The sequence below is a fragment of the Anopheles stephensi genome, chromosome 2 (genome assembly GCF_013141755.1).
Source record: "Anopheles stephensi strain Indian chromosome 2, UCI_ANSTEP_V1.0, whole genome shotgun sequence".
Taxonomy (NCBI): domain Eukaryota; kingdom Metazoa; phylum Arthropoda; class Insecta; order Diptera; family Culicidae; genus Anopheles; species Anopheles stephensi.
In genome coordinates, this window is record NC_050202.1 from 10,214,808 (window position 1) to 10,241,281 (window position 26,474).

The 26,474-nt window shown below is 43.4% G+C and overlaps 1 protein-coding gene across 10 annotated transcripts in view; it reads left to right on the forward strand.

Annotated features, from left to right (window-relative positions):
• Positions 1 to 26,416, forward strand: part of LOC118503876 (protein phosphatase 1 regulatory subunit 12B-like) — an 84,567-nt gene extending 58,151 nt beyond the window's left edge. For 8 of the 10 annotated variants that reach the window (XM_036037622.1, XM_036037626.1, XM_036037624.1 and 5 more), the window contains 8 exons: positions 1,926 to 2,094; positions 6,288 to 6,734; positions 6,817 to 6,942; positions 7,012 to 7,087; positions 7,172 to 7,292; positions 7,783 to 7,879; positions 21,461 to 22,391; positions 24,483 to 26,416. In XM_036037622.1, coding sequence (XP_035893515.1) covers positions 1,926 to 2,094; positions 6,288 to 6,734; positions 6,817 to 6,942; positions 7,012 to 7,087; positions 7,172 to 7,292; positions 7,783 to 7,879; positions 21,461 to 22,391; positions 24,483 to 24,961 — 2,446 coding nt within the window. In that variant the 3' untranslated portion in view covers positions 24,962 to 26,416. The remainder of the gene's footprint in view (positions 1 to 1,925; positions 2,095 to 6,287; positions 6,735 to 6,816; positions 6,943 to 7,011; positions 7,088 to 7,171; positions 7,293 to 7,782; positions 7,880 to 21,460; positions 22,392 to 24,482) is intronic. The other 2 variants (XM_036037629.1, XM_036037621.1) reach the window with 1 other exon arrangement.
• Positions 26,417 to 26,474: the final 58 nt, after the last annotated feature.

Genomic DNA, 26,474 nt, shown 5'->3' on the forward strand with positions numbered 1-26,474 from the left:
CTGTCACAGTAGCTTAAAGCTTATACAAATCTGGTTTACCACGGGCAAATTATAGTATAAGCAATTCAAACCGATGCTTGAAGCTTCGAGCTTTCATGGGGCCTCGTTTATAGACAGACTTAAGAATCCCAAGAACCTCGATTAATATCTCTGCTTAGCCTCTGACTCTATCCCAATCAGCAAATTCGATGTGTTGAGGGCCTCGAAAGCATTATCTGGGCAGTATAATCCTACCTTCCAATAATTTGCTTACCAATCCCTTTTATTTCAGACGTTTGAAAAATGTGGACAGCTTTATCCAGTTGTAAATTGTTAAACAGTTTTTTTTTCACCGTATCGACCATTCTGAGTTGTGGAAATGTGTCCATTCAACAATTAAGCAACATTACTGCATCAACTATTTACACCAAAACTGCATACTGTCCATTTGAATGTATAAACCTCATCCTTCCGAGAACTTTATCTCATAACAGAGCGGCAGCATGTTAGCGTTGCTCATCATTAACAAAACACGTGTCGTTAGCGGTATTTGGAACAGATACCAATTTATGGAAATTTTATTCACATGAAATTAACCACACGGTAGAAACCAAATGGAAATGCAATAACAGGAAAAGCGCTCCCACAACGCCCACAGTACATTTTCCTTCCATTAAGCTTTTCGCCATTTTAAATAGGCGCGAGTTGTGGACAACTTCAAATTGTTCGTTGACGATAATTTTGACACTTTTTCCTTCGTGTAAATGTCATCGCTATATGAACGGTCATTAAGCATTGATTGGGGCATACGTTGAAGCGGAAGCGTTTGGTTTTATTTCTCTCCCACCAGACCTCAAATGAGGCACCAAACGCATTAAAAACAGCGACCCTTGCTGATGTGCTTCTGGTAGTAATGAATGGGAAATTGTATTAAAAAGTCATTTTCCTTTCCACTTGTTAACGGCCATGGTTATTTACTGAGCTGGACACGAGAGAAACCCAACGAATAGCACCCAAAAGATCCTTAGGCGTACTCATGTCAGTTTCTGTGGCACACCAAGATAGCTTTACTTTATTACGGATGCACTCGTAAACAGTGACCTTGCCCGGACCAGTTCGCAGCAGGTCGGGAAATGACTGCTCCAAGAAGTCAGACAAGGATAAACGAGTCCATCCTACCCAGCTAGTCAACAGTCCTATGACCATATACCCGGCCGACGCGGGTGCTAATGACCACACCAAGCTCACCAAATTCATTAATAAGAAACACACACATTTCTTGAGCTTTTCATGATAAAAAATAGCCTCAGCGCGCACGAAGGACCAAATTCTTGACCGCACTTCGAAAAACCTTGGCCCTTTAGGCCAGTGAGTGTGATTGGAGCCTGCTTTATTTTTAGCTCCTTCAGTTTCCTTCCACGCGAAGCCCGAAAGTGGACCATTTCGGTAGAGTGCAGCAACCAACTCCAACTAGCCCCGATTATCTGTCCGACGAATGGTACGTGTTACGAATTGGATTGAACTGGAAAATGGAAGGCAGCACGAAAGGATTTTCACCATAGCTGAACCACTCTCTATTGCTTTACCCCCATCGATGTTGCATGTCGTCCACTATCGAATGGTCCGAAGTCAAGGCTTTAAACGGTCACCGATGTGCGGTGGTTGCCTTTCGGTGTTTTTCCTTCAAAGGTTGAACGCGTAATTAACCCGCACTGCTGTTGACCGTCAACTTGTAACTGGTCAATGGGATGTGATGGCAGTTCAATGGTCTTGCAGTTGTTGTCCTTTGCCGTGGCGTGTGTGTGAATAAAGCAGCGTTAAGGAATGGATTAGTTTTTCTTGATATCATAGTGTCCTGCATAATATTTGCAACATATTGTAGCTTACTTCAAGGAACGAGTTTAATGTATTCTATTTGGTTTTTCGTTTTTTTTTGTATCTCACAGGCGCCGAGCACAGCAGTTAAAGGTTGCAAAACAGAAGGAAAAAGAATGGCTCAAAGCGCAGCGGAGTCGGGATCGGATGGGCACACAGACGTCCTCGTACAAACGGCACATCACGTTCGAGGACAGTGTCGTGCTGCTGGAAGCTGCGGCACGGAATGACATAGCAGAGGTTTGTATAATGCAATGCTGATTGTGTAACGCTTGTGGAAAAGGTTTAAACCGGGTGGGGGATTTAATAGCATTTTAATGGGATTTTTTTTTCGGAATATGACGAACCACGAATTTTTAAAGGGCAAAGCATCTGGTCCGGTGGTAGAACAGGACCGCGGTTCAAATCTCATCCGTCCTTTTTCCCTGAAGTTCGGACTGATTATCCAACTACGTAGTATTAAGCAGACTAGGAAACCATTGGCTGGCTGGCTAGCAGGTCGTTAAGCCAAAAAGAAGAAAATATCCGTAGCTGGGTGGGATGTCCCGAATGGGAAGTCTCCATTTTCAAAAATAATGCAAAGGATTATACTAAAACTTTGCTTGCGACATCTCAAAATCATTACCCACATTGAAAGAGTCAAAGGAAAAGTTCTTCAACATATCACATACACTTGAGCGAGGGAAGCATTTCCCTTAATTGGTTTCGCTGGTGGGAAAACTTTTTTCCTTGCCGATTTCTGCGCTTTTTGAAGGACAAAAAAGAATAAACAGAAAAAATACTTACACACATTGAGATCATCTATCGTTATCGCTGTGAAGATATCTTTCCCACAGCACCGTGTGATAGCCTTGATGCTAAAAGCCTATCACCATTAGAAGCCCTTTATTCTGATGACCATACGTGAGCTTCCTTCCGAGCCTAAGCCCACTCTGAGTGACTTTTTCTGTAACGAATCCTTCCTTCGTTTTTTTCCCCCTCCACAATCCAACGTAGCACCGGAAGTGTGCTCAGGAAGTAGATGAGAATTGGACCGCCCTGCGCTGGATCCTTCAGAATGAGGTCACTGAATCACTTTTACTCTGTTTCCCTGGGTTTTTTCCCGTCAAGCAAACCGGTCCTCGGTCACTTCCGGTTGCTATTAGTCAGGTTGCGTTTGACCATGATTTCTTCACTATTGCCAAATGCACTACGACCAGAGTCAGTACTCGTGCCAGTCGCATTGTTGGACTGACGTCGGGCAATACGTGTTCCACATTTGCTGAGTTAAACCAGTGCCAAATCGTGCTGTAAGTCCTAACAGTGCGGTGGGTACGTTTTCTAGGTTAGTTGGGTCTCAATCTGCGAATGATCTATCATCCGTAGGGGACCGCATTCGCGGCTGGGGCTGTCTTAGGTGGTGCTGCAGTTGAAAAGAAAAATTACAACTTCCGGTCCGGTGGCCACACCGGCCAACGTGGTAGGCCACACCGCTTTTGCTCACTTGTCACGCAAAGTTCTTCTACCTACCCGTGACTAAATGATGTAATTCGGTTGCATACGTTTGCATACTTTCAGGCGCACTCAAGTACTTTCGCCCGAATCGGTTTCTTTTTTGTCACTCCGCTATTCTGTGGGACAGAGTTGCCACTGAAATTAATGTGTATCAGGAAGCAATCGTTGTCATTTTTCTTTTCTGCATAGTAGTATGGTAAGGGTTAGAAAATGTATAGCAGCATTGCATATCTTTGGGCTGAAATGAGGCCAACCGGCACTTAAGAACCGGGTAAGGATTCACCCGATACTTTAAGTGAATCAAAGCTCATTTACATACGGGGAAACTGAAGAACAGAATTGCACACGCCACTTGTACCCATTTCTACCACCAGTATCTGTGAGGTACATTCAGCAGAAGCTGGACCTCATTTAAATACAATTCGCAATGCTAATCGACCGTTAAGCTTGGTAATTCAAAGTCTACGTGCAGCGACTGCTAACAGAGACAAGCTCGCATACCGCGGAATGGGAACAGCTGAATTCTTACCGCATTCGTTTCGTGGTCGCTTTTTCTAAACAGCACTTGAACATATTCTCCCCGAGACTGTACTCTGTACTTGTCGGTCTGTTTGTCAAACCAAGTCATTTCCGTGCTAGAAAGACACACAAAGCCGAAGGTCGATTTGCTTCCTTCTTACCGCAAAGAAGATGTTTATTTACGCAATTTTACTACCCAGTCTATATCATCCCCATTACACAAAACACTCACACAGTCAGTCGGTGGATGGTAGTCAGCGGTGTCATAAAACTGCAAAGTAACGGGCATTAAACAGCGTTGGGTTTGGCCTGGGGGGAACGAATATTTGCGGCTTTCGGGTTTGTAGTGAAGCGCCATAAAACTAGTCAATAGAGTGTGCACTTTGTAAGGTTAGGTTTGTGGGTAGCTAATTACATTCAAAATTGAGATACTTGATTGGTGGTTAGAGATGTGATAGACGAAGAGTTCGTTCGAACTCGTTTACGAGATAAGGTTCAGAGCTTGTCGAACGTTAATAAAATCATCCAGATTGCATCCAGCTTGGTCCGGACACCAACCACTCAGAGCGAAACTCATCTCACTCTGGCCCTGAAATACATCCACCTTGACCAACCACAACATCCTCGGCAAACACATGGTACGGACGAAGAAAGAAAGTCATGGGGCTGAATCTCGACAGACAAACCTAGCCCAACGTGTATCCCGGTTTATTCGTTAGCAAGAAATCAATAAACTCACAAACAACACTTCAAAACCAAACACACAATACATCACTCCCAGCCAACTCTCGCTCACCAGGCACGATACACACAATTCGCAGCTCGTCGTGCAAGTGCCGTTAAAAGATGATCCTGGAAATACCTCCAATACGCGCATCTCCATTCGGTACACCGGCACTTCGGAAAGGATAGTCCAGAGGGGCGCCCGAGGTCCGCAGGGGCTAAATTTACAGGATGGAAAATAAATTACTTTCGCTTCGTTTCATCAACTCCCGCTGGGATCAATTCTGCAGCATCCGACGCTCGGGGTCGACCATCCACATCGGCACATCGGACTGATCTTTGTGCCGAGCATTGCGGTAGAAATAACTTGTGTGTGGCAGAGGTTAAGGGCTGAATTTTGTAATTTTCCAGCGTCCTCTTAAATCCTTGCAATGCTGCGACGGTTCATCTCCGGCCGACCGAAGGGACGGACAGTCCATCTGCACAATCGCTCACTAAAGATTGGACGTTTAATCGGATAAGCTCAGGGGGGGGATGATGAGTGTGACTCTACTATTAATTATCGCATTTCGATGAGATTTAGTCGTTGCTTTGTAGTGGATGCTCGTTCGTGATGCTGATGAGGACAAAATGGATGTTCCCCAAGAGCGCGGTACATTAACTGCTTAATCTATCGGGGTTTTTGAATTTTGCTAAAGCTTACAAATCTTTTGCCATAATTAAGTGTCGCTCTTTACTGTTCTCCTCCGGAGATATCCGGAAGATAAAGTGTCAAGCTATTTTTCCTTCTGTGTCTCTTCTCCTTACCACACTCTTGGCAGTGTCGGATCAATGGACTCTGGTGTAAACTTTAACTCTCCGTGGGAAACCTTACGCGAGGGAAGCACATTTTCCTGACCGCACAAAGTTTTGTCACTCGTGTGCTGGATGAGAAAATAAAGCTCTCTAGACGAACGAAACTTCTTCACGTTTCACCACCATAAAATGGCGCAAACGGGGGTAGTTCATATTGTCGCATGAAATATAAGACATCTGACAGTCGAGAATCTGCTCGGCAAACCCTTTCGGTGGAACCATTTTTTTTTTGTTCTTCCTCTCACAATGTCTAGCAGCGCACAAACGAACAAACACTCGAGGAAAGAAAAACAAACGAACGCACCGGAGCACATCATGGTTCCGACTGTTACTAAGTTGTACATGTGGATTCCTATTCCGTTTTGAGTGGTGCAGAGTAAAGCCAACATTCTTGACTTTGGAAATCAACTCCCACGCGACCTTCGTTTTGAAGGGTTAGAATGTCCTTCGACTCAAGGTTTTTGGAGCAGACTGGACACGGCTTCGTGCGAAGCATTTTGTATAGGACTGGAGACTACGAGCGTGAGGCAAAGAAAATGCCAACAAACCATAACAGTGTCGATGATGATGATGATGATGTAATGTTGGTTAGCAGGAGCATTTTTCTTGTAAAGGAACACAGACCCATTGAAACATGAGCACCTGATGAGTGGTCATTATCGGCCGTTGGGAAATGATACTTGCATCCGCTTCCGGTTTTTCCCACGCCATTCTTGATTACTTCCGTCAAAGAGTGATAGGGTGGCGCCTGGGTTGAGCGCACTAGAACGAGTGCTTTGGAAAGTTTTCCATTCTTCCAGTCAACTTCTTCTCATTCATTCTTACGCTCTTCTGCTTCCCAGGTGGCCAAACTCCTCCAGAAGGGTGTTACACCGGATGCAACGAACATGGATGGACTGACGGCACTGCATCAGTGCTGCATCGACGACAATGCGGAAATGTTGAACCTGCTCCTCGATTACGGTGCGAACGTGAACGCACAGGACAGTGAACGGTGGACGCCGCTGCATGCCGCCGCCACCTGCGGACATCTGAATCTGGTAAAGATATTGATCGCACGTGGTGCGAACCTGCTGGCGGTCAATGCGGACGGTAACATGCCGTATGACATCTGCGACGATGAGGAGGCGCTCGATTACATCGAGGCGGAAATGTCGAAGCGGGGTGTGACGCAGGAGCTGATCGACGAGACGCGGGCGGCTACCGAAACTCAGATGCTGCACGACCTGCAGGACATTGCGCTGCAGGGTGGCGATTTAGAAATACCGGATCCGCAGGGTGCAACGCCGGTAAGTGGCCGACGCCGATAATCCGCTACGACGCGGGCAGGAATATTCGATGGCTAATGCTGGGCTTTCTCTTCCACTGCAGCTTCACATAGCATCCGCCAACGGGTACACGCGGGTCGTCGAGTTCCTACTGGAGCATCACACATCGACCGATGCTGTCGATAACGATCTCTGGACACCGGTACATGCAGCTGCCTGTTGGGGTCACGTAAGTGTCTCGATACCACGGTTAACATACCATTTACGGAACTTCAAACTAATATGCGGAACTTTACAGCTGGAAGTCCTTGAAATGCTTGCCCAAAGTGGAGCCGATTTGAATGCCAAAAATAAGAACGACGAAACACCTTCCGGTGAGTACCTTTAATTTGCTTCAATTCGTGGAAAATTCTTCTTCAACAGTTACTTATACTTGCTTTTGTTCTACCTCACTTTAGATATTTGCGAAGATCCAGAAATACGAGAACGAATAGAGCAGCTGAAGACGGAACAGGAGAGCAAACGGTTAGCTGAGGCGCAACGCAAACGTGTCCGGCGATCGCAGAGCAACAACACGAGGTCAGCGAACAAACCCCTTCCACTCGTACCCTCCAGGCACCTTTTATGCTGAGTGACAAATCCCATAGAAAAATGCATTCTTCTAATTGTGAAGCGAGCGAAACGAACGCTGCTTCCCTTGGGATCATTTCAAGTAGCATTAAGATCTAACGTGAACGTCCTCGAAACAGCTGAATTGCTGCAGTACCTTTCCGATAGATAATCTGATTATAAACTAAGCAAATTGTTTGGATAAAGTTTGCCGTTGCGTTGGGAGCGAGTATACACGGCGGTAGCAAGTGTACGAAGACTCCCCAGAGAACTTGGTCCACGGAGAGTCAAAGTTAAGATATCATGTTCACACCACGTCGGTGTATTGTCTGCGCTTCCCAGCGCTAAGAAGTTGACGTTGTAATCCTTTGCTGGCTAAAAACCGCACAACTAAATCGGAAAACGCTAGCCCTAAGTCCCCACGTAGCTAAACGATGGTTCTTCCCTTTCTCGCCGACAGGGCACAATCCGTGAGACGAACATCATTGCGCGATAAGGGCCTAACGACTAAGAAGGATGCTGTGGAGGAGGCCCGGTTCCGACTACAAGCGCAAGAGGTAAGTTTCTTAGTGGTGAAGTTTCGAGTTTTGTAGGTTGTTAGGCACTGAATTGAACCCATGTAACCGGGTGTAAAATTTGTAACAGAAGAAGAACATGGCATTACAGTGCCAGCGAGTTAATCTCTCTGGTGAATCTCAAACGTTTCGGCCTCGATTCCGTCTGTACTGCGCTCAGACAGGAGTAATTAAATTTTAATTTTCTCGACACAAAATTCTCCTGCACCATCAACACACTTTCCGCAAAACGGAAACGTTAACTGCGGACAACTTAAAAGTTCATAAGCCTGGCAGGAAAGTTTGCCGAGTCGGCAATGCTGATTCAATTTCCCAACGTGTGAGGAGACGGGGGGAGGGGGGGGGGGATATATGGTAAAATGAGAATGCCATTGAAAACTTTTCAATGTCTGTAATAAAACTCGTGTTTCGTGTAAAATGGCAGTAAGCTTTAAAGCTATATTAGGCTAGAAGAGCGATAACGTTACACCTTTTTGGGGAAATTAGTTTCGCTTCGTAGCGAAACTCGGGCCATAAAAAAGGATGTAGAATCAGTTTAATGTAAAGTTCCCACAGTGATTTTTAAACTCGTGCAACATCGATCGTATTTAAATACCAGGGAGTAGCCGATAACCTCATCAACTACTGCTAGTCATTCGTGTTTTGTTGCCAGCGCTCCTAAAATTCAATCTGCAACACTGCACGTGACAATCCGATTTGCAAGGCAATGAAAGGCTCGCAGCAAACAAATGGACATCCAGACATCCCTTCTCGCTCTCTCTCTCTCTCTCCCTCCAAAAATTCCGGTTGATGTTGATGGCGTCGATGATGGTGATGAAGTGTGCAAAGCTGCGTATGAGATATCCATGAGAAGGAAGAACTACTCAATTTCAGAATTGAATGTTCGACGAACCATCCACATACGGCCGTGAACTGTGCACCGATAACTAAGCCCTCAATAGCTGTGAAAGCTTTGGCCTGTCAGAATGGACATTGAATGGTTATGGCAGGATTAGAGGAGCGGACGAGTACGTTCGCCCGGTAGTACGGACGCCAGTTTTGTGAAGGTGACAGAAATCAGGAAATTTGGACTTGATCTCCTGTGCCATACGTCGGACATGGAAGTGTCCAACCGATTGGCACCATGGTGTCGAATGCTCGAGAGAACTAGAATCAATAGACTGTCATTGACGTGTCCCGAAGAGCTCTATTTTAAACTCTCCCAACTCTCCAATTGGAATTTCCATACCAACGTCGCCTTTTTGCGTTACCTTTGTCTTCGGGGCGTGTGTTTTTTTTTAATAATAGACTTAAAGTGAACTACCTCCTCCGCCGCATGTTCGCCTTAATCGGCTGCTTAAAGGCAAACCGATGGTACGGATCATGTACCTTCCCTTACATCTTCCTTCCCGTCCGTCCGTCCGACAGTTTTGCAACTTTTGATTGCTAAACTGTGGACTGTGTTCGGCGAGTCCCACCTGTGTGCGGTGAAAAATTGAAACTGTCTGCGCTTTTTATCGTGTTCGACCGGAAGAAAAGTTCGGGGGCATTTTCTGCCGCCAGCAGTGTGATTTTTTGGTGAAGCGCATTGCCGGTGGCTTAAATGAAGGGCAATCAAAAGTTTTTGAATTACGATGCAAACGACATGAGAGCATGGCGCTGCCTACCTGCCAATAATGGTGGTCGGAATTATGAGCGGTTTTTTGGAGGGTGAAGAAGCATATTTTTGCTGTTGCGAAATAGAAATATAATTGCAACGGAATTGAGAGAAACTAAAGTTAATGAGGAAGTTGACTATTGTTACATTGAAATGAACAGCCTTGAATGCTCAATACGTTGTTTTGTAAACGTCAGCAGGAGCTCTAGAACGGAACGTTCTCTGCCCTTTTTTTCCGTTATGAATGGATGGTCTAATTAATTTATCACTTTCAAAACGATTCAATTTTGCTTTTCCATTCTGCCTGTCCTTTTGATTTCCTGCAGCCAAACCTAAAAACTTCCTCCTTTAGCGTAGTTTTTATTTCGCAGCAAAACGTTCATTGCGCCAACTGATCATTCAATTTGTCAAGGTAGACCATACCAAACGGTGGTGAGTGGTGGGTTGGGTGTTGTCAATGATAATGATTGGTTTTTCTCCAAACCTATTCAAAGCCACTGCACCGGACACAGTGTTTAATTGGCTTCAGAGAGCTTGCTGCGAGCGACAAGGGAAACTGTTTTTTACAGTTATTGCACTACCGCGAGCTGGAAAAATGGATTCTCTTTCTTCTTGGCCTCAAAGACCTCTATAGCTATCATGGCTGCCATTTGTGGCTTACGAGACTTATTGATACCCCACGTACGTAGTTGGATAGTCGGGTCCCGGATGGGATTTGAACCCCGGTCCTACCGTATTAAGACTGGCGCCATTGCCGCCTCTACCACCGAGCTGCCCCAATAATAGATACTATGAGACACTTATAAAAGCCCTTTACTATTTGCAGGTTCAGGTTCATGTCAACTTAAAAAAACTCAATTTATGTTCAAAAATATATTAATTATTCTATACACACCACTTCCTATAGCAGGAAGTACCTGTTAATTCTAAAATCCATTAAAATATATTTTTATATACGGCAAAAATCGGAATGTTACCGCTTGGCGCACATCTGAAAAGGGTTTTCCACCCTATACCCGGGTCGGTCGGTTTCATGGTGGTGATGTGTACGGTTCCAGCTCAGCAGACTTTGGTGAACTTTGACGCGGAACCTGAAAATGTCGGCACGGTGTGTGTGTGCTGAGCGTACGCTTCACTGCACCATCCAATGCATGATTGATGATGACGATTTTCCTCCGGATTGATCGATTCGATCGTTTACTTCACAGCACGTAGAAGCCAACCGTTGGACGTTAACATACGAATGTTAGGCGTACGGGTTTTTTTTCGCCCTGACGTGGTGGATTGAAAGTAGGAAATGAAATGATTGGTGTATGCAGGGTTGTACCGTCCCAGTGCAGGGCGCTTAGCTAGTATATGTGTTCCAAGCTCTTTAATTGCTCGGCACGTTAATAGGCAGAAGCGGATAGTTGGTAATAGTTGATTTCACAGATATGTTATCAATCTATGCTTTAGGCTATTATCAACGGTTGCGATCAGAGTTTACATTCAGCAGCGTACTCACATTGTTGCACGCAGCAATGTGGCGTTAGAAAGGGAGCCGCCATACATTGTGAGGGATACCACAGTGAACGAGGTAGTAAAACATCGCATGAAACATCCGTGTAAAAGGGTTTAGCGATTGGAATGTATTGGAGTTTCCTTTTCTTTGCTGCCTCTTTATTCTGTTGGCAATGAACTTTATACAGGCTTGCAAGGGATTTTGTTTAAAATTTATTGCTGTGAAGTTTATCGTGCAAGGTTTTAACCGAATTCTCCAATATGTTTTATTTTTTTTAAGCTACATTATTTAGAATAGTGATTTCATTTAACTGAACTTAACTTAACTTATATTCGCCAAGCCTTTTTTCACAACCTCCACTTTAGCTTAGGCAAACATGTCGTGTCGTTCACCACTGGTTAATCTGCTTCTCTTGGCCACGGCTTACGCTCCCTCGAGCAGCCTCGCCCTTAACTACCAAGTGTCACTTCCGTTGATTGGCAAACTTTTGGCCACGGTTTTGCGGTTTGCCCACAACTAGAACCTTCTGCATGCAGCGCAAAGCAACCGTCAAAACTTTCTCGCATTACTTTAGCTGCAGTTTTATAATTGCATCACGACACAGGCAAAAGGGCAAGCAGCGTCGAAGTTTGCATTTATGTACACGCACGGCACTTCCGGCGCTTGCTATCGTCCCGGGTTTCCTTTTGGCCGCTTCGAAATGGCGGACGTTCGTTGCACTTCCGTTCCGTACGGAGTAGCATCTTTGATCGATAGTTTTCGTCTAATTAAAAGTTGTTTTCTCGCTTCGTGCTGAAATTTTGCGTGACACTGAAGTGAAGGGAAGAAAATTGGAAAAGCTTTGTGTATGCTAGTGGGTGCTTGTGTGAATTTGGTGGCAGAATACAATTTCTATTTAGTTGTTTAAAGTTGTATTTGTGCGAGGTCGTGTGTGCGATTTGGGATAGACAGCTGGCTACGAAATTCACACAAATCAAACTTTTCTACTAATACTGTCCACATGAATAAAGCAATTTTGTCTGTGAAATAAACCCAGGTTAGAATCATCCATGAAAACCTTGCTAGAATCAAGTCACAGAAAGCTAAAAATGGCAGGCCGAGACCTTTCGAGGTTGTGGTGCTAAGGAAGATGGAGGATTTCTTTACTATGCCTCCTGTGTCCATGTGAACTTTACGACTTTACAACTAAAACGGACTGAGTCGTCCGGTGCCATTCTCATGACATGACCAGCTAAAATTAGTAGAGCTCGTCATTGTAACGTCTGCTTCATTGTCCTCATTTTGGATTATGATAGTTTATAAATATTATTTAATTTTGTCTTCTTCCAAGCACAAAGTTTGCAAAGCATACATTGTTTCGTATCTTAAGGTTCACATTGTTGTACGCATCCGGACACTTGTATGTTGACTTCGTCAAACTTCGTCCAAAGCTCAACATTGTATATTGCGTAACGTTATAAAATACATTTACAGTCAAACGATTTCAACCCCAAAACAACCTATGTAACAAAACATAAATAAACAAATATGGCTTCGCGTCATCATCGTCGAGGTTCATATTTTCCGTTCCGGGGCGAGAAAACGTGCCATCTTCACACACACACGCTTTATCATAGGGAAAACGGAAAAAAGGCCACCCCGCCAAGGAAACACGCCCCAACGAAGGGTTTATGTCCGTTTGCTTCTGCTTCTTTCGCTTTTTCAATATTTCACCAATGCACCTGTGTTAACAGCGCCGCAAGTGCAACCCGACACGCACCCACACTTGTTCAGGCGTATCGACGCGGGAGGCAAAAAGCGGCAACCGAAAACACACCCTTAAACGCCGTGGCGCACATCGAACTCGCGTCGCCCATATCGGTCCCGGTCCGGTGTTACGATGCGTTCGGGCGGGTTTGTTTTTCGGCGATCGCACCAAACCCTTCGAGTCACGTTCGTGTGATGGCGCGCGGAATCTAGCGTTTTGGTCCCCGTAGACTGCACACGTTTTTTTTTCTTTGAGTGATTTTGAAAACAACGCTTTACTTTGCATTACATTACGCGCCAACGCCAGTGGATAAGTGATTAGTAGTCGTCCCTGGCACACACACGCACACAGGCAAGCAAACACACACACACACAGACGCGAAGGTATCGTTCACGAACGCGGAACGCATCCATTTCGCGGAGCGGTGGCCAAAGTCAAAAACTGTTCCATCGCGCCACCGAAATTCGCTTCCCTCCCCAAAACAGGCGGCGGTCCGGTTGCGTTTGGTCCGGCGCGTTGCGTTCAGTCGAGTCCCAGCAACGGTCCATCGCACGTGGGTGCGCGCGCACACGTGGTCTGTTTTAACGGTCCCGCGAAAAAAGGGTTTTCCCTTTATTTTTGTTTTACTAACCGAGCTTTAGTTTCGTGTCCCCGCGGAACGTTACGCTTCATTTCGTTGTGCTTGACGGTTTAATTATTTGCAAAAATTGCAAAGTTCGAAAGTGAGCAACAACACTTAAGTGAGATGTGTTTTTAAGTGTATTAAGCGCCTGTGTGTGTGTGTGGCTGCATGGCGTGATAAAGGCTCACGTCCTAGATGCGATCTTCGTGTGTGCGAAATTGGGATCGCCTCTAATGTACCTTCTAATGAACATGTGCTGTGCTGCTGTGGGTTTGAGTGCTGTGGGTGAAAAGTAAATCATTAGTGCAATCGCGTTTGTGGTCTTTTTTTCATACGGAAAATTGTTTTATAATTGTGTGAAAAAATTAGGGTACAAGGTGTGATCAAATCGTATTATTTAAATTCGTTATGAATCGAGTGGATTAAACGGACTGTTGGCTGTAGCAAATAGTGCATTTCGATACAGTTCTGGGCGTAATTATACGAATGCTTGTATCATAAGCGACAAAAAAAGCTTGAAGTGATTCGAACATCGTTATTATAAGATTATAGCGCAATAAATCGTTTACATTTATTTTTGATAAGTAAACGATTATCTTAAAGTTTATTCAGAAAATAATTTATTTAAAGCGATCTTCATCTCGATTTTAAATAATTTTCTGGAGCAAAAGAAGTTAGCAGTGATCGTCCTGGGTTGTTTGGGTTGTTTGAGCTCTGTTTTACAATGATTGCTTCTTCAATTCCAAGCTTTGAATAATCTTTCAAAATAAGTTTACACAATGCAGATAAAATTTGCTTAAGATTGAATCCGGAAAATGACAATACGGTTCAATACAAATTATGACAGCCGTCATAATTAAAATATAAATAAAATCGAAGCCTGAAAATATCTAAAAAAATTGTAGAAATGCGCTTTCTCTCTATTGTTTACTCCAATTATTCTATAACTGGTTCTCTTAATTCGTATTCTCAACACAAAACATTATAAGAGAATCCTAGAATGCCTAGTATTTGATTATTATTCTATTCGAGTGCTTATATCAGTATAAAAAAAAGTATTCGTATATTTATGCCAATGTCTTGTTATATTATTGTTCAACCAAAAAAGGGGGGCGAATAATTGTCACATTTTTCTCGTAAAGAATCATCACATCCGTGCTTTCTTTCTCATTCGACAAAGGAAACATCCTGCAGCGGGACTCGTACACGTGCTTCTCAAACGTTGATGTATTCTATTTTCTGCCCTCCAGACCGTTTGCTTCATCAAGCAAATCGTATTTTGCGTGAACAAGGCCAAAAAATCAGATCCACACACCGGTAAAGCAAACACAAATCAATGTCAATTGAATTGAATGTCAGCCGAGTGTCGTATCCTACCTACCCGGAGCGTAGCGTTATGGATCATTGATTCAATTCATCTAATACATCTCCCATTTCTCGCGCCATTGTCTTTTGCTAGCGAGGTTCGACCCGATATTGGGTTACGAATTTGGTGATCCACCATTTTTGGTTTCTCTCTCTCCCTCTAGCTTTAAAAAATCGTTCTAAAGATGTAGTCTTTTTAGCCTCCAGTTCTGCAATCGTGGAGACAAAATTTAATAGGATCAAAAGGCGCACGCAACACGGGATGAAATGCAGGCGCGCATTACATGAGCGCGAAGATGAAAGAGTAAATTAATTAAGCAGTAATGAGTATTTTCATGCGACGAATATGCGAGAAAGACGGAGAAGTAGCAGCAAACTGACCGTAAAACCCAATATATGTTGAAGCGCACCCCTTGATTAAGTCAAGTTTTAATTATCTCTGAAGCTTTGCCTATCGCCTGCTCGCCCGCTGGACATCAAAACAGCACTGGCGACTCTATTTTTGCGTCGCCTTGCGAAGATGGAAGGACTATTTTAAGAGCGAAACCTAGATCTGGTTACTGTTTGGGGAAGGAATTATTTTTCTAGTGTCCTTTTTTATGTCTTCCCTCAATCAAAACGTTCAGAGGGCTTCTTCTCTTGTTTCAACTCTTCAAATGGACGTTTAAAGTCGCCGGGTTTTTCTCTAAAGAAGAATTTATTATCCCTCACAACCTTGTTTTATTCCTTAACATTTTTAAATATTCCTCAAGGATTAAAACAGTCTCCAATCATGTGAATAAACTTCCAACAAGCATCCTAGTAAAGCACTGCTTTGCACTCGAAATTGCTGCGTTTAACCGTATTACATCGTACATCGACCCCTTGCTCGGCCGGGGAAAATCAATCACTTTCAATTGACCACTCCCTGCGCTACGGTACAGTACCGAACCCAGCCCATGGCCAACGGACGGAGGGTTGAACATACCGAAAACAACATTACCATGTTGCTCACCCCACCGGCGAGTGCATCGCAATGTAACGCAATAACGTGTTTAACGTACGCATCGACGCACAGCATTTTCCCGTGGTGGAAATGGCCGGTTTTTTTTTTTTTGGTTCGTCATTTTCCGCTCAGTTTACACCCCGTGCCGAACGATCTTCTTGACTTATTTGCATCCAATTATCAAATTATAAGTGTTCTTCTACACTCTTATGAACTATTATTCTTTTGGATAAAACTTCCACCCCTGCAGACGATTGTTCCGATGCTCGTAAACAACAGACTTGCCACTAGCAGGTGTATCTACGCCCCAACGCCTCCCCAAAAGCCGAAGGCCTGAAGGCTCAGATCGCATGGCGCAAAATCACGCACCGCACCGTTGTAGATTTCACTTTCGATTCGTGTATCTCCGCCTGTATGTGTGTGTGTGCTGTGTTGTACTATGTTTAGAGGCTTTTTCTACAAAAGGCCTTTTTCATAATTTAAACCGTTGGGGGTGGTTGCATTTATAAACATTTTCTATCCTAACACGTATGCCCACTAAAGCGTTGATAGGTTTCGAGCTATATAAGCTTGAATAAGAGGCAATCGTGTCTGTTATCAAGTTATTTCAGTTGAGGTTAAGTATTTGAACATCAAGTTCTTTATTACATTCTTATTTAAAAAAAAATGATAAATTGCTCCTCGCCGAAAATTCTGCCATTTTTTGGAGTATATTTTATAATAAATATTCATTTACTCAACAATTTTAATTGCTTTTCTTGGAAGGGCAAAAAGTTCAGCTTACTTGAAAGTCGCCTTGGATGGATACTTATTTCCTTATTTTTATATAGCCACACACGCATACCATTCCGATGACCTTCTGGAGGACGTTTCGGAAGTCGAAGCCGTGCGTTTGAAGTGAGCTGTTAACTGCTTCACACTTTCCAGCGTGATTTTAAATTCCAACACAATTCCTGCCCGATACGCCACAGCAAACGCTTTCGAAGGTCAGAGCGGTGGCCGCCTCATCGTCCGGCTTACGAGACTCACTTCCGGGCGACAATTTGAAAGCTTTCGAGCGTGAAGCGTGTGTGCGAAACCTTTTTCCTTTCCACGGAACCGGTGGGTGCGTGTGCAGACCCTGTCGAATCGTCTGGCCCTCGATTACGGACAGCAAAACTTCCTTCTCAACGCTTTTGGTGCTTTGTGTTGATTGGGTACTAATATAAGAAAAAAATGACTGATCGGAAGGACTTCTGTCTGTATTATCAATTTACACAGGAAACAGGTTGTCCGCTTTTCGCAAGTAGTACGGTAGTTCCTCGAACGGAAAACAGCAAAAGCTTTGCGACGCACTTGTACATTGACATTGATGAGTAAGCTGGGTACTAATAAATAAAAAATGGGTCATAAAGATGTACGTTTTTGATTATCTTCGGAAGAAGTTTATGACTGTCGTTAAGCGCTATTTTTTGGGGGAGGAAACTTATCACTAAGCCCTCCCTCTTTAGTAGGTCTTTAGTAACATGGGTACAGGAAATGCTAACCAAACAAGTCATCCTCTATCGGTCTGTAGTAATTACAAATGTTGAAGGTAAACAACTGTATGTAGGAGTTGCACATGACTTCAAAGGAATAGCCATAATTTCAGGCATCATCACAGTGCAAGTTGATTTGGCAATGCTGTCATATTTCAATTTTAATGCGAAATTTAATTTATTTACAATGGTCGCTACAGGATCTAAATATTAGGGCAATTTAGTCAGATGATATCATAAAAGCAACAGAACATTTCGGACAGTCAGCACAACAGCTTCATGGAAGTACTTTAACTACGAGCGTTCTAAAACTGGTGTATGAAATAATGTGTTGCTGATTGTGATATCATCTGATAATGTTACTCTTAATGCGATTTTAATCTGTAATTCCCTGCTACTATTTTTTTCTAACGTATACATCAAAACAATGAACAAGCTTTGGATGGCGATAACTCTTCTGGATGGCGATAACTAGCTGGATGGCGATAACTAGCTTAATGGCGATCTTATTTCTACGCGATGTTCGCATTTGTTTCCTGGACTTGACGATTTGTTGCTCGAGCGTCTCAAGGGCCTCCAGACGAGCCTTGTCCAGAACAGAATCTAATGGCCGCAGCTGGGGTTATCTGTGGCAGTCTCTCTGCGATCGACGACGCATTCGACGTCACAACAGTCACCAATTTTTTTTTATTTAACGTCAGTCACCAATTACTAATTCTGAGATATTGGCACATAGAATGCTTCGCCTCAGACGTCGATGTCGAGTTTTGTATAACCAATTCCCCCATCTTGTCCAAGATCCAGACAGTCCAGATTTCTGGACTGGATACCTGAATATACATCGATAAATCCTAGGTTTTCTACATCACTTTCTGCTGCGTTTTTACAGTCCGACAGCCATTTTAGGTCTCCGAGATCTGAATCTCATCTCAATTACATGTTTTGGACATTCTCCAGGAGTGCTAAGACGTTTCTAACCGCGCAGCTTTTTTGGTCAGTTATTAGGGGAATGGGGGCAGTCCGATGGATGAGGCGATAACGGCGCCGGTCTTCACGGTTCAAATCCCATCCAGACCGCCACCCCTTAAGTCTCCCCGTAGTCACCCCGTAGTCAGTAGAAAGCCAGAAATGGCAGGCCGAGACCTCTCGAGGTTGTAGTGCCAAGAAAGAAGAAGAAGACTAGGAGAATGTGTCCAGCTAATCGCTCAGGCATGAGGCTCAAAGCCCAAACAAATCATCAATTGCAAACTCTGTAATAGTTGTTCTGGTATCCAGCAGGCATGATACGAAGGGCCGTTGAATGAATTGCTTGAACATAAGGCAGAACCGGGGTTCAAATCCCATCCTGACGCAGGGCTGACCGACCGACTACCTAGCTATGGGTAGAATCAAGTCACAGAAATCCAGGAATGGGAGGCCGAGACCTCTCAAGGTTGTTAGTGCCAAGGAAGAAGAAGAAGAGAAGGGCTGTCAAATGAAAAATCGTTAAAAAGGCCTATTTTTAAAATGCATACGTTGTCTTTGCCTAAAATATTGATTATTCTTGTGAATTCATCTGAAAGACCCTCTCCCTGTTTATGGTTGTAAATATTTTCAAACAAAATTCGTAAACAACTCCATGATCCAATAATTAAACAAGAAATTTAAAGTTACTTTTAACTCAAAGCTAAGCACATTAAAGTACAAAAAAAAAAGAAAATACAAAACAGGACACAACGACACCGGTAAAGCAGACAAGCAGACTTCATCAAATTACATTATCTGCTCAAACATCCGGCGCCTGCCATTGTGCACGGAGGGGGAAGACAATCTGCTTTACCACGGATCAGTTACTTCCTTGAGACTTTCTTGCCAAGAAAAAGTTTTTGTTTTTTCCCCGACAAGCGTTCATTATGAAGCGTTAAGCAAAAATTATACCACGCGGTACTGGTTTTCTTCTTAACACAACCTCAGCGGAGCAACATTTACCCTTGACATTCCTAACTCGCTGGCTTTCCCTTTCTTCCGGAGCAGCTCTTCTTTGAAGCATTGTTTGTTGGGAAATTTGATGAAAGGGCTCACCCTCTTATTGTGCGATTGGTATTGCGTAAGAATGGAAAAGTAGTAGCGATCCTTGCCTCTTCATCTCCCATTCTTGTTGGAGTGGTTTATTGTTTTCTTAACAGACAAATATTGGATCACTATCACTCGGTCAATAGCTTATGATCTCACCGAGTAGTCCTTCTGTAACTGCGTGCGTGTGTGTGTGTGTGTGTGTGTGGAAAAACTTCTCCCAAAAGCAGAGGGAGAATAAGAATTGTGAAGAATTCTCAAACAACCTACATTGCAAGTCAAAGAACAACAGAAAAACTTCTCTCTCCGCCGCACGCATAATCCATACATGCATATAAAGCTCCAAATAATCCGTCGTTCGATCCGCTTCATCCGGCAGCTAGGACAGAAAACTTTCTCTTCTGACTCTGTGTATTGTGTGTCCAGCTAAAAAAAAATCCACCAGTACAGCACAGCGAAAGGGGAAATACAATTCTTTAACACATTATCCTCCACATGATGCGCCCCAATTGAACAGAAGAAACAGAAGAGCTTGTACGTTGGCTGAACATTTGCTGCTGTGCGGTTGCATTTAAAAAAAGTGATTTTGCTTGTGTTTGCGTGCTGGAAAAGCCCATCCAACGAGAACTTTAAGCGTGTACTGTGTGTGCAGCGTGAACCAGCAGTGCCCTCAAAATTAAGTCCAAAATGAGACGCGTCTTCTATCTGGAGCGAGACAAGAAACGGGACTCCACGCTGGACGATAGTATTATCGGGCTACGGTACAGGGTAGGTACACGGCAGGAGGACCGGACTGGCCACTAGGAGCCAATCAGAGTTTCGGTGTGTCTAAAAATAATTAATTACGTATAAAATTATCCATCCTTTTTTTTGCTTCGCGCCATCATTCTTGGCGGTCCTGATAAATTATCAACCTATTTTTTTTTCTTCTACTTCTCTGCTTTGTGAGCTTGAAGATGGTTTGGGGGGCTGGAAAAAGCTCACCCATATACTACACCTGCTCGCCAGCGGGAACAATAGATAGCGAACCCTTCAATTTAATAATAGATGACCGGTCCAGAGTGATGAGAGAAGTCCTCATTGTCTTCCCATTCTTGTGGTGTTTTTTTTTGTGTTTCGGTGCGCTACAATTCTCGCTATAACTCATTACAGTACAAATACTAGCAATCCCAGCTAGGACGGCTTCCGCGCAACGTTGAGGTGTAATTATAAATTTGTAATTACATTTCAAGCGTTCGGGGTGCCTCATCTTCTGAAGCGCGTTTCACTTGTCGAAACTTACAAGGGACAAGGGTGTGAAGAAAGGCAAAACAATCACAATTCTGTTGCGAGCACATCGAATTATGGACACTAGGAGATAACCCTTTGTTCAAAAATAATCATTTAAATATCATAGTAAGAATCCATAAACCAACTTAATTTTTTTGGAAATCCCTAAACTTCTTACCGATTTTTTTTTTGTAAAATTTCAATTTTGTAATTGAATTGAATGAAAGTAACATAATTTTTTTTAAATAACATTTAAAACTATAGAAGAAATAACCGACAAATTCTGTTCAATTATATGAAAACAAGATAACAATCTTGTATGGGACATCATATGCAGTGGAGTCTCGCAGAAGATAGATTCCACCATAATTTCAAAAGTTTAACAGACCACAAAGATCCTTTGGCAAAATGTTGCAGCCTAATCTAACAAAAATCTTTGTTTAAAAACTTTCCTTTCTATGATTCTTATTAATTCTTTTATGCTATTTCTGAATACTGAATATTTTATGAAAATTCGGAGAATCAAAGCACAAGCAAAAATAAGTAATTTAAAATATTGATTGATTTTTAAGGAAAATAATCTAAAAATTAAAAAAAAATATTTATCTCGAAAAACACTTTGCAATCGTACTAAATTATTCATAACAAATAGTGTTGTGTAAAGAGTATGCAAAAAGAATATTCCTTTTTTATGATATTCATCGACGCAAATTTTTGTCCTTTAATCCGCGAAAAACTTCTACTGTGCAGTACTGTCAGAATATGATTTCCCGACTATACAAAATCCAACCTATAAACTTATACCATTGTTCGTTACTAAATCCCCAATTTTCAATCTTGTTCTTCTCCATCCCTTCTCTGCTTTCCAGGGCTACACAACCCCGGACGGTGTGGCAGCAGCGACGGCAACCGCGACAACGATCGCAACCGCAGCCGCGACAGCAAACGGTGACAATAACAATCAGTCATCGTCCACCGCCTCGGTTTCATCCTCCTCCGTGCGCACTAACGCATCCTCCCAGCATGCCAACAGCTCCTCCGCATCTTCCACCACCACCACCTCCTCCACCACAAGCACGTCCAACAGCACAACCACCAACAGCAGCAGCACTACCACCACCATCATCAGCAATGGCAACAGCAGTAGCAATAACAATAATCATCCCCATCATCACAACCTCCAGCATCAGAACCATCACAACGGCAACGGTGTTGCCACCCATCTGATGATGAACAGTGTAAATAACAACAGTCTCCCGAACGGTGGACCGATCATGAACGGTGGTAGCGGTGGCGGTGGCGGCGGTGGGCTGAGCAACAACGTGCGCCACCTGAACAGCATCAACAACAACCAAAGTAGCAGCCTGCAGCGGCACCAGCATCAGCGGGGCAAGAACACCGGGTCGCCGGTGAGCGGCGGCGGATCGCCGACCCTCAACCAGTACGATCGGCGCTCGCCGGACGGTAAGGATAACGATGAGACGTACCTGATCGAGTCGAAGGGTATCGGGTCGGCCGGTCCCGGCACGGGTGTTGGTGTTGGTGGTCTAGTCAGCAATCATAATAATAGCAATGGTGGTATGGGCGGAGGCGGCCATCATCATCTGCACCATCACGGTTCGGTTAACATTCCAGCGGGAGGAGGCGTAGGAGGGGGCGCCCTGTCGGCGGCCACTGTGACCGGGGGCAGTGGTGGGGGTACGACGGCCGCCGTTGCAGCCACCACCACCGCCGCCGAGGTGTACTCCACGTCCAACAGCGAGAACGGCAAGATCAACGTCCAGGTGACGGTCCTAGTCGGTACGTATCGTTCATATGCTTTCCCATCATCATCCCCGCATCCCCGCATCCCTCGTCTGCAAACCATCCCGCGTGTCCTTCCCACTTCCACTCACCCACGCGTGTGTATGTGTGTTTATGTTTGTGTTGTGTGCCTTCTTATCGCTCTCTCACCGATGCAATTGCTGTGCTGCTTCCAGCGTGTTCCTTCCTTTGCACAAGATCATGTTCAAAAACTCAAAAGCACGCAGGCGAAATCATCCACGGCATGGGGGAATTCTGCTTCACCCGAATGATTGTGTTTGATGTCGTGTAAAAAACATATCAAAAAAATTGTTTCCTAATTTTTTTAGGCGTGAAATAAGAAAAGCTCAAACAAATGTATGACAAACGAAGGAGAAAAATGCGCTCCATTTTACGGCCTCGTATTCTTTATCCCTCGCGGCAAAGGTCACTCGCACCGTAAGGATGGGTTTTGGGTCCTTTCGTTTCGGGGGATTAATCGTAACCCACCATTTTATTTCCCACCAAAGACTGGGCGTCTCCATCGACATCGGCACAGAAGGATGAGAGCATTACTTTCATTTCTGTTTTACACTTTCAGTCGAGTACTCTCCATTGTTTTACTTTATCGTTTTGCCCTTTTTTTAAACCTCCAATTGTCGGATTTTCAGAAGCTTTTTTCCCCCACTGGAGATTAAAAATGTCCCTTTTATCTACTCTTGTTTTCATGTTTTAATTGAAAAATCATTGTTTTTCACTTGTAGAATGTTCATGATTTGTTTTGCATTTTTTTGGTGTGCTCAGTTGAATTCCTTTCGCAGTTTATGTTTTTTCTCTTCGAAGTGTTTCGGGTTTTTTCACTTGTTTCCATGTTTTAATTTTCAATCTTTCATCGAATTAAAACAAAAAATGTTTCTCTAGAATGTTTTTTCGTTCTTTCTCTTTCTTTTTCCTATTTTATGCTCCTATTTATATTTTTTCTTCTGTTATTTCTTCCTCTGTTTTTTTTTCTTTTTGATCTTTTTTTTCTTTGATATTAGAAAATGTCCTTTTATCTATTTCTTATTTTCATGTTTTAATTTCATTATTTTTGCTACAATTTTACCTATTGGCTTCGCGTTATTTGGTAACGCCCAGTAAAGTTCCTTTTTTGGTTAGGTTTACTTTTTTCACACATTTTTTACCTTTTTCAAAACGGTGATTGTTCGCTTTTTTACCCTTTAGATAAATTTCTCTTTCTTCTTGACTTGTCAATTGGACGAAGGTTTCGTTATGGTTTTATTTCGCTTTTTTATTCTCTTCACATTTTAAATCATCCGTAAAATTGAGTTTTCCAAAAGTTGTCACATAACAGTCCCTGTCCTTTTTTTTTTTGCTCTCTTCCACCACATCCGGAAGCAAACATTAAAAACTTTTCATTTGTCGCATCCTCCTTTTCACGGGGTTTTTTTTTTCAAAAGAGAATTTCAAAAAAGGGGTTACGATTGTTGTGTTATTTTTTACTTATACCTCCATTTCCTCTCTGTGCAAAATTTTCGCAACCGAGGCAGAGGAAACCCCAAAACCGCGGTTGTTTTGCAAAAGAATGGCAATCTAATTAAGTGGACGCAAAAAAAAATAAGGAGAGGAAATTTTCTGGCGTTGATTTCATTGAATCTTTTAACCATTTTGAGTGGCAACGGAAGCAGCAAGAAGCAGCAGCAGCAGCAATTATCATCGTAAGGGATTGATTGTCACCTTCATTCCTTGTGCCAAATCATCTTCACGCCCATTTCCTTGGGACGTTACTGTACGCACGGAACCATATTGTTCATTGAAATTTTCTTAACCCTTTACCCATGGACTATCTTAACCTTCACTTTTCTTCTCTCTCTCTCTCTCTCTCTCTCTCTTTCTCTCTTTATCTCTCTTTTTATTCTTTAAACACGCACACACACTTGTTTTCTTTTGCACCACCACCGATTTTTCCTTCCTTTACTGTTAAATAATTTTTGAATTTAACTACGCAAACAAATACAACCAAATATGGCTTCCTCAAACTACACACACACACAAAATACCACTCCCTCCTACCTTAAAAAATTCGATACAAAACCAATAAAACCAAAGATCCCTCTGTCGCAGGCACGCTGGCCGATCTGAAGAAACACCGGTCCCAGAATCGCTCGAGCGTCAGTCCGGAGAATGGGTCCCTGCTCAGCGGTACCGCACCGAGCCTGGCGGGCAGCATCGGCAATGGAACGGGTGGTGGCAACGGTACCACCACCCCGAACGGCGCTAGTTCCGGTACGCCCCTGGAACTGTCGCTCGTCTCGAACGAACTGCAGCATCACCATCATCACCATCTGCATCATCCGGCGCACGGTTCGCCACATCTCAGCAATCGGCACCACCCGTACGGTGATGGCAGTTCGATGGTCGGCACCGGAAACGGATCGCTGCACGGTGGCGGCGGCGGTTCGGTGGTGGCAACGATCGGGGAAAGTGAACCGGGCACACCGGGCGGTACGCTGTCGAAGTTTAGCGGCAACACCAGTGACGTCGTGAGTGACAGCACACGATCGAGACGATGCTGTGTGGTGATGTAAAACAAAAAAAGGGGGAGACGAGAATTCTTGACACGCAAATACGCCGCCATGCTCCCACGCATACGGACGGACAGGCAGGAGAGATAGACGAAAGCATTGCGTGGTGTAAATTTCCTATCGCAATGGTAATGATTTCTTCGCCCTACCTCTGGGGCTGTCACGCGATTCGATGAGTAGCCGTTAGCGCCATCTATGAAGCGATAGCGCAAGCTACCAACAGACAGACAGCATGCTGTGAGTTTAGTAGCGTGGCGGGTGATGAATGCTGTCAGCTAAAGGTTCTGAACTACGATAGCTTTCAAGCGTGGAAATGGAAGGAAAAGGATCAAGTAAGCACGGAAAAGCCCTGACTGAGATAGAAAGCAATGCAACAAGAGTACTTAACATCACTGGTAAAGAAAGGAGAGAAAAAAAAACAACCCCACAAACACACTAATATAAAGCAATCGGGTTTTGTATGAAAATTCAAATCATTCAAACGATAGAAGGGGAAGTGAATACAAATCAAAAGAAAAAAAAAACAAAAAACAAGAAAGGATAAGAAAAATTGTGAAATTGTAAACGAAAGAACTGAACAGAAGCATATAGCTAGGACCATGGAATGGAGATTAACAAAGGAAAGTCATTGGAAGGATTGATTAGCAAATAGACTTTTGCTATCACACACGAACAAATGGGAGGGAGGAAAAAAACACTCACACACAGACAGACAGACACCGTTCAATTGTGATGATCCACATTAGTTAAACCTCCGGAAGTGCTCTGCCGGAGGATGAGGTTGTACATAGGATTATTGTTATTTACATTATTACTATTGATAATAATTATTAATTATTATTATTATTATTACTGCTACCTATTTTCCTACCGTCGGCCACACAACTTACGCCAATCAGCAGCAATACGAAAAGAAAGGACAATTGTTGCTCCTCACAATCACATCCAGTGGTAGCGATAGGCCGCGATGTTTCACATCACATAAAATACACAGATCAACACACACACACAGTTATTATCAGGGTTTTGTTTTTCGTCACCTTTTTTGTTTTTTGTTTCATAATTGCGTTTTCTAATGTCATCAACCCCAAATAGCATTATTATCCAAACAGAGAAGCTTTTGATTTTTCGTTCTCGCACTAATACACAAACAATAGAAGCAAAGCTAAGAGTAGTGAGCCAAACCAAGAAAGCGAGATAGAAAGCAACACTTAAAAGAAATGTATTCATATATATGTATAGAAATATAAACAGCTAAATAGATAGCAGTGTGGAGAGAGAAAACCGTGCAACAACGTGCAACACATGTTTGTGCCGTGCCACGTGCAACACAGTGAAACAATGAAAAGCAATGTGAACAAGCAAGCAAAAGCTAGAAACTAGAAAGGGAGTGTTGAGAAGAAAACAGCCAACCAGCGCGAGAGAAGAGAAAATATATTCTATGTTGAAAAATGACAACCTAAAAAAACCAAGGCGATTTAAGTGAAAAAAGGACATCCGATAAAAAGGTAAACAA